The sequence below is a fragment of the Carassius auratus genome, chromosome 34 (genome assembly GCF_003368295.1).
Source record: "Carassius auratus strain Wakin chromosome 34, ASM336829v1, whole genome shotgun sequence".
NCBI lineage: Eukaryota > Metazoa > Chordata > Actinopteri > Cypriniformes > Cyprinidae > Carassius > Carassius auratus.
The window spans coordinates 11,177,981-11,186,912 of record NC_039276.1 but is presented as its reverse complement, the minus strand read 5'-3'; the positions used below and the strand labels follow the sequence as shown (position 1 = coordinate 11,186,912).

Here is an 8,932-nt window from a genome sequence, read left to right as displayed (position 1 = left end):
AGTCTTGAGGCACAATGACTGTGCTGACTTCGCATGCAGCTAACATGCTAACTCTGCTAAAAACAAGTCAGACAGATTAAACTCACACCATAAGCTGGACAATACATCCTCAAAAGTGGCAATTGTCTTGTATTTTATTTAAAAAATGTACCTTTATTTGATCAATACAAAAAAATCCTACACCTTTGCATCTTAGTATTTGTTAGCATATGCTTCTTAAGTTGCAGTACATTATCTGCGATATCTCCATTTATAACCCTGGAGTTTAACAATATAATATTATACAGTCGATTCACTTTGTGTTTTAGGCGTATTTGTTCCCATGTGGGCCTATCTGTTATTTATTTCTGAACAATAGCGTATACTAATAATATACTAAACTAAAAAGTCAGTTGTTCAGAATCAGTTGCTTATGTAAGAACTGATTCAGAAAATAATATACACCCTAGTGATGAAAAGAATGCATTGTGTAAATGTCCAATTATTTCCCTGACTGAGGCCTTTCTCCTGTTTCTCAGTGATTTGTATACAGGCAAGATAATTATAGTATCAATTTAATTGGGTGTTATCACTCAACACTATCAACTTTTAACTCTGTTATTTCAAATCTGGCAGCCTGTATTAGCAACTTTAACCACACCTCCATTTATTCACCTAATCACATGTGAGCCATGATGTCTGGATATTCCAGTTTAACCCAGCAGACTAAGACTTTAAAGATCTGCTTCCATATTATGTGTAATAACAGTAATGATGTATGTATTTAACATTAACTGTACTCATCTAAGTGCTGCAAATTGGAGCGATTAAAGGGTGTGTTTCACACTTCAATCTTAAGCAATTTTAACTTTAAATCACAGAAATTGAAGTTTTTCTCTTTCTGTTTTGGCCACCAAGTGAAGAACTTCTAGTTAGAAATCTTGAACATTGAAAACTGTGGATCCTTGTATTACATTACAAACTCCATATGTACCCAAACTATTTTACTCCCATCTCAGGAACAACATCAGCTTGTCATCTGTAACAATTCTTCTGTTTACCTTCTTGTTAACCCTTCTGTTATGCATTTGCAATCTCTGAAAAATAAGGCGGTAATCATTTTTATCACTGTAATGAAAAATAAGGTTTTATGGAGCCACACGTACATATGTAACACACACCATAAGCCAAGCCATCTAATGTAAACATTCAGCTGCCACATTGTTCCACATAATGCGGCCATTAGAGCATTATTATCTTGAACAAAGATTTCTAAAACCACTTCCCAGTAACCCAGTGCATATCTCATGTGGGCGCTAAGTTACATTTTATAAAATAGAAAAGAAAAAAATAAATCTGTGCAGAATAAATACACGTCATATGTACATTTAAAGCTATTATTAATCCCCAAAAAATGCATAGTAAGGAAAATAAACAACTAATCGATATCCGACCTCGTCTTGCCAGGAAAAATACAGCATTTGTACCCACTTATTGCATTTCAGTAAAACACAGGAATTAACATAAAGGACTTCAATCAATCAAATTAGATCTCTTTCAAACATTTTGCCTAAATAAAGTGAATCCTCTTCGAAACGCATCATATTTTGGACTTCATCCAACTCTTTGGTGATCTGAAGATACATTTAATTTTCTAATTACCTGGTGGCTCCCCCGCACAAATTTCTGAAGTTTCTTATCAAGTGCTGCTTGAGATGTTAATTCACTATGAGTCTACGTTTGTGGCTCACGTTCTCATGACTGTTCTTCAGTTTGGTTCTACAACTAAGACTACAGCTCATTTTATGATTTACCTTGTGATACAAGTGCGAATAGTCATTTACGAGAATATTCTGGGTTCAATAAAAGTTCAACTCAGTTGACAGAACTTGTGGCTTAATGCTGATTCCCACAAAAATGTATTTCAACTTTCAAAATCTGATTTGTTTCAATACTATAGCCACATAATGTAAACAATAAGATTTTAACATGTTCAACGTTATGCCACAAATGATGTCAACTAATTATATTCTTGAATTTAACCTGAAATATTGCTTTAAAGAAGAATAAAATTGCCCAGAAGTCATTGAACATTGTACATTTTACGTGGCACCTCAATTCTACAAGGTAAAAAAAGGCACATTGAACGTAGTCATAAAAAAGATGATCTCTATATGCAGACAAACAAAGAAACAAACAAACAAGTCATGAATGTCAAGAATGTCCCATCTGGCAAATGAGCAGAGTTCTCATCAATTAGCTGGTTTTGTGACCACAGGAGCCATACCGACGACAGGGTTTGGTCCTGTTGTACCTGATGAACTGCCAAAACCCAAGATTAGCGAACACACCCAAATCCTAATTAGTATCATCAACAGAGGTCCTGATAGCCCTCCTGCGGCACCGTCAGAAAAACGAGAGCAGGCGGCTCTAGTTCTGGTGTCTTTTCATGTGGAGGGCCAGGTGGTCCGATCGGGAGAAGCAACGGTTACATACGGCGCACTGGAAAGGTTTGGCCCCTGTGTGCTTCCTGAAGTGGCGCGTTAGCTCGTCAGAGCGGGCGAAACGCCAGTCGCACCCCTCCCATGAGCACTTGTATGGCTTTTCGCCTGCAATAAAACATAGGCCAACACAGGTTGAGGGGTGAGCACCACCACAATTTGATGAGATAAAGCACTGTGTACTGCGTAATAATGGCAAGATGAGGTCTTTCTAGAGTCACACTCATAGGCTGTACACAAAAACATACAGTCTGACCAGTACAGTCTGGTTCACAAACAAATGACAAATGTCTAATCTGGCACTTTTTAGTGAATCAAATAAATTGAGCACAACAACTGTAGTACGTTTTATGACCAAATGACCCTTATGAGCCAGCCCTTTTAATGAATAATTCACAATGACTCAGTCAAGTAATCATTTGAATAAGTCTTATGGATCCTGCACTGAATAGACTCAGCATATCTGTGACTGATGGAATTGGTCACATTAAAAAATACATAAATAAATAAAAATGTATAATATTTTATTTTAGAATGTTTTACAAATAAATACATTTCACAGATCACATCAGTTGGTAGAGATACGTTTTGATTGTGTTGTATATTTGTTAAATAAATTGCAGTTGAACTTTGTTGACATATACACCGACGATTGCGTGAACAGCTCTCTCGTTTGTGTGATATTGCTTATTAAATGTCTTACCTGTGTGAGTACGTAAATGAGCCTTCAAATGTGAGGACTTGGTGTAGACCTTCTTACATCCTGATGCACAAGAATACAATAAATGTTAATACATATCATAACTTTTCAAATTAAAGCTCATATCCGTTATATAAACTTTAAAGCGATAGTCTGTCTTCTGAGGAACACAAACGCAGGTATTTTAAAAAAAATGGGGTTTTTGTTCATAAAAAAGTTCTTCAAAATATATTACTTTGTGTTCCACCGAAAAAAGTAAGTCTTGTAGGTTAGGAATGACGCAAGGGTGAGAAAATTTCGTTTTTGGGGTGAACTATCCCTTTGAACTAATTCTGGCCCACTCTGACATGTCCCGCAGCCTCATACAGTATACCATGTCAAAAGGTTATACCATTGTGTCTTAAGCCTTTTAGTCAAACCTAGAGACCGGTAATTGCCCGAAGTTTAGTCATGTCAGTCCACAATATCTACTCAACATCATCAAATCATCTTAATAGCCATTTAAGCCTGCGCTGCGTCATATAGTCTACATGGAAAAAGCTGCAGCTTCCTTTTTAAGGCCTTGAATATTATGTCAAATAAAGTGTATGCTATAATCGCATACTGAAGTTTCTAGATGCTAAATTCAATCTCACCTGGTACATCACAGTGGTGTATTCTCCTTTTGTCTAGATCGGGATTGTTTCTGCGGTTGTATTGGGCAGGAACTGCTTGTGTTTGGACAGAAAGTGCTGGTCCAGGGGTAAGACCTGCCATTTTAGATGCCATGCTGGCAGCATATGACGGAGGTGGCGATAAGTTCTGTATGAGTTCCTTCCTCCTGTCAGGGCTGCCCGGTTCTGAGTTTGGAGGGGATGGTGGTAGATAGGCCGCCCTCTTCTGAGGATGCTGAACAAACTGGGAAGGTAGCAAATATCCACTGCTGCTCATATTACAATGCGGTCGTTCTGCAATATGGCTGGGTTGTGGGTGAATACTGTTATACGCTGGCATTGGAGAGCATGTGGCATTGTGGGAATCGGTGTGGACACCAGGCACACTGGGCTCGAGCTCCGAATTCAACAGTTGAAAAAGTGGAACGTCTGGGAATTCGAGGGATGGCGTCTCCTGCTTGATGTAAACATTGCTACCCGTTTCCACAGCTGGGGTGTAGAGGTTTGTGTACTCCGGGTGCGTTGTGGTGGGCGCAACCGAGCCGTGGCAACTGGAGTAGTTAAAAGATGAGTGCAGAGGTTCCGTCTTTATCTGTGGTGCCGCAGACCTCACAGGTCTACACATGCCGGTCCTTAGGTAGGTGACGTCCGGTAAAAAAACATTCATGTTTATGCTGTAAGGTGTGCCTTGGTCCATCGTCATGGAATTTTCTTGACTAAACTTCCTATGGTCTGACAACATGTGAAACTGAGGTGGCAGGTATCCATCCATGTCTCTTCTGATCTAAGGAATGAAAAAAAGGGCTTTATTCACCACAAAAATATACAATACATAACCAGAAAAAAGTTTGTTCAACTATACCCAACAATTTATCCATGAATATGTAGCAAAAGTCTACGTTAAGCTGGTTAACATGTCCCTGTTAGCCAGATGCTGTAACTGTGATCTCGCTGTATTCAAACAAAATCTTAAATATTTAATTATTTTACAGTTTTACCAGTGTCTGATTCTTTTTTCAGCTTTTAAAAGCACAAATTGTGTTCACATCACAGTTCAGAATGTTTGCTCAGTGATGGTTTTTTTGGGACTGTGTGAGTTTTTATGGTCCCATCAGCATGACACTACAGTCAATGGTCACATGGTATTTACCACTCAGCTGATTGGCTCAAAACATTGCATTTTTCCTGCAGAGCAACTGCCATTGACATGGAAACGCTACTGGATAGCTTTCTTCACCTATTACATATACCCCTTTGGCATTAATGCTCTGAGCTTGATAGTAAGCAAAGCAAGTTCAAAGCAATGCATCTTCAAACTGACTGACTTTTTTTTTTTTTGTAAGATCCACACTCTTAAACTCAAAAAATAAAATAAAAATGTCAGCCATTTTCAAGTCAACTTGTGTGCATCTCAATATAAAAAGGCTTGTTGCTACCTTACACCAAAGAAGGAACCCCCATACAAGCGCTCTCTCTCTCTCTCTTTCTCTCTCTCTCTCTCTCTGCCTTCCATAAACTAGGAAATACTCCATCTGAATTTAGAGCCTACAGCTGCTCTGCTGTTATGGAGTTTTCAGATTAAGGTCAGTGCAGAGTTCAGCACAATTCATCTAGCATGCTTCATATGGAGAAACACCATTAGAAAACATTACTGTAAAATATGAGCTGTGCAGCGATTGTTATGTTTCCGATCAAAATCATAAATAACACAGGCATTTCGGAAAGCTTGCCACCCAGCACTGTTTACCAATGTAACATACGATTACAGATTCACTCTACCAGAATGTGATGCTTTGATGGAGTGTCATTAAATCCACTGTAATCGTCTTCTCTCAATGCCTCGATCAGTTCTTAGAGGGGTTTTAATCTAGCCGTGGATCCTGCTCAACAAAGCGTTGCCCATAACCGCGTGTCCTCTGCTGAAATAAACTGGAGATCACGTCATTTAATACACCGCAAATGAGAACGACAGGACAGCCAGCCAGAGATGTCATGCGCTTAACGCGTTTGACAAGACAAATTACGCAACTGCCTCGTTTCAATGCCTCAAAAAGGGCGGGGCTCTCTCTTCATACATTTAATAATGGACCCAAACAGGTTTTTAGGATCTGTAATAGTCTTGTGAAGAAAACAAAAACATGGTAATGCGCTGTAAAATACACAAATAAGTTTGTATGTATTATTATGTATTAATTAGCTGTAATTGCCAGAACTTTATCATACAAATACAGATATTTAGGTATTGTATATTTTTAGTGGCGTATTTGTAATTAAATAATGTAATTTTTACTTACCAACCTATTTTAGCTATTAAAAATGTTTGTTACTGTGAAATGAACTTATAAAAACACAGATGGAACCCAAAGTTCATCAAAATTGGCCTGTCCAGCAACTGTGAAAAGTACAAATGTATTTTTCCCACATACAAATACAAAACAACATAACTGACAATTAATGAAGTAAACATCAATTAAAACATACAATAAAGCCCTCCAATTCAGACAAAGGTAAGGATCTCCACAGGGATTTTCCCCCCATAAAAGGTGGGTGGGATAAGGTGAAAAAAATAGAATATCATTTTTCTTTTTTTTTCCCTATTTTTTTTAAATAGGCAAATCATTTCACTATAAGACCCTTATTCCTCTGCTGGGATTGTGTAGAGCCCTTTAAAACGGCAATTTGGACCTTCAGCCCATTGGCCACCACTGAAGTCCATCATATGAAGAAAAATCTTGGAATGTTTTCCTCAAAAACCTTAATTACTTTGCAACTGAAGAAAGAAACACATGAATACAGTATCTTAAATTACATGGGGGTGAGTAAATTATCAGGAAATGTTTATTTTGGAAGTGAACTACACCTTTAATGATTACAGACCTGTCGCTCTAACATCTGTGGTCATTATTTAATTTGAGAGACTGGTGCTGGCTTTTCTGAAGGACATCACTGGACCCCCTTTAAATAATAGTAAAATAAGTTTGCTTATCGAGCAAACAGGTCTGTGGATTGGACTGCATTCTATCCTACTACAATATTTCGACAAACCAGGGGCTTGTGTGGAGATCCTGTCTGTGTACTTCAGTTCGGCTTTCAATACAATCAACTGAGTAGCTACTCCTCCAGATCAAACTAAACCAGCTCTCTGTTCCCTGCTTCATTTGTCAATAGATCACCAGCTTTCTGACAGATTCACACCTTCAGCACTGGAACCCCTCAGGGATATGTTCTCTCCCCACTGCTCTTTTCCCTCTACACCGACTGCACCTCTACTGACCCCTCTGTCAAGCTCCTGAAGTTGGGAGACAACACAGTCATCGCTTAATCTAGAACAATGATGGGTGTGCATATAGAAGCGAGATTGAGCAGCTGTCTGTCTGGTGCAGTCTTAACAACCTGGAGCTGAACACACTCAAAACAGTGGAGATGATAGTGCACTCCAGGAGAAACCCACCTGCACCACGCATGTGTTATAAATTATAACACAGTTATAGTGTTTATAACAGTTTCCCCAACAACACTTGAAGGTAATCAGACCAGATAAGACACACCAAAAACTATTATTTTGTATTTGATTTATGAAATCCTTAATCCACATGATTACAGTATGGAATTCCATGGAATGGGTTAATTCACATTTATGCCACCGCACTCCCCCCCTTTGGCCATATGTGCTGGTATGCAAAACTGCTTGACTGCACTGCAGCTGCCTGTGTGGATTGCATGTTTTATGCCAACATGCTAGGAGAAGTGTTGAAGTAGGCTAAGTTTCTGCCAGGGACAAATATCAGGAATGTTTTGATTAAAATAGCACATGATCATAAATGATCACTGGAATGCCTTGGTAGGCTGATTTGTGGACAAATTGAATGTCACTTTAGGAAAATTGAGTTCATAAAACCAGTTATTCTGTAAAAACCAATAAATTAATTAATCAATCAATCAATCAATTAATAAAAAAAATAAAAAAAATACAGTTAAAGGAAGTTAGACAACCATGTTTGTCTGGCTTAATTATGTAGGAAATGTTAACAGTGAAAATGTTGCTAATTATTAGTGAAAATGTGCCTGGAAGTTTCATTTTATTATGAAATGAAATCAGTGTTATAATAATTGAAACATAAAGTATGTGTCAGCATGACAAATGAGTCGTGATGTCATTAATATGTGAACCTGCATTGTCCTGCTTTACAGATGTATTTGTAAATCAAACATATTAGCAAAACAAAGACACATGTTGGACAGGTTCAGAGATTTGTTCTGAGGCTGGACAAACCACTGAAACTGGAACAATGCAATGGACATCTGATGTTTCTTTTTGTGAAGTTTGACTTGGTTTTCTGAAAATTACTATTGATTCACATATGCAATCAGATCATTTTTAATAAATAAGTGTAAAGTTATGACATACAGCCAAGTATGGTGACCAATAATCAGAATTTTTCTGTGTAAAATACTACAGTAAAGGCATAAAAGAAAATTCTGTCATCAATTATTCACAATCAAAACCCGTATGGTTTACAACTGTGGAACATTTATTCAAGATATTTTTTGAATGGTCTTAATTTATTTATTTCTATATTTTTTCACTAATGCTTTTGACAAAAAAAAAAAAAAAAAAAAAAAAAAATGAAATACTGCTTGTGATATTGAAGAGCATAAACAAATGTGCAATAACCTGATTTTTAATTCATTTAATTTCACTGATGTGTTGTCATGAAGTCTTATTTGTGACATTGTTTGTGAGATACATGCTCAAACATTTTGTTTTGCAATGCCTATGCTTCATTGCCAAATGTTAAATCAAGATCCACTGATTCTAGTTATGTTTTGAATGCGATTCAAAGGCGAGTATTTTCTGTTGCTCATTAGAGAATTGAAGGATCATAGCAGCCAGGGAGCATCTGTTGATGTTGGCACATGGACATCCGCATATGAATGCAAGTAATTCATGTTGCATGTCATTAAAAACTCAGGATATGCTGACAACTGGATGCCAGAATTCAGAAAATGCAAAGCATGTGAGTGAGCATCTACTGTACATGAACTAATAAGGTGAAACTCACATGATTAAAAATTGTTCTCCACGGACAGAATGTGAA

General features: G+C 37.5%; 1 protein-coding gene across 2 annotated transcripts; it reads right to left on the bottom strand.

Annotated features, from left to right (window-relative positions):
- Positions 1-217: 217 nt before the first annotated feature.
- On the bottom strand, positions 218-5,847 carry LOC113053169 (Krueppel-like factor 5). 2 transcript variants are annotated; one of them, XM_026217960.1, is made up of 4 exons: positions 5,613-5,847; positions 3,816-4,617; positions 3,184-3,243; positions 218-2,588 (listed from the first exon to the last, which is right to left on the bottom strand). In XM_026217960.1, exons 2-4 carry the CDS (start codon positions 4,603-4,605, stop codon positions 2,410-2,412), a joined length of 1,029 nt encoding a protein of 342 aa, XP_026073745.1. In that variant the 5' UTR covers positions 4,606-4,617; positions 5,613-5,847; the 3' UTR covers positions 218-2,409. The 2 variants fall into 2 exon arrangements, with proteins under 2 accessions (XP_026073745.1, XP_026073746.1); XM_026217961.1 differs by having other exon boundaries at positions 3,816-4,612.
- Positions 5,848-8,932: the final 3,085 nt, after the last annotated feature.

Bases quoted from the DNA above. Each gene is read 5' to 3' on its own strand.
- LOC113053169 (XM_026217960.1), bottom strand. From the start codon at position 4,605: ATGGATGGATACCTGCCACCTCAGTTTCACATGTTGTCAGACCATAGG. The intron at 3,244-3,815 runs GTGAGATTGAAT...CTTGTGCATCAG, and splicing joins ACACCACTGTGATGTACCAG to GATGTAAGAAGGTCTACACC. The intron at 2,589-3,183 runs GTAAGACATTTA...GTTTTATTGCAG, and splicing joins TCATTTACGTACTCACACAG to GCGAAAAGCCATACAAGTGC.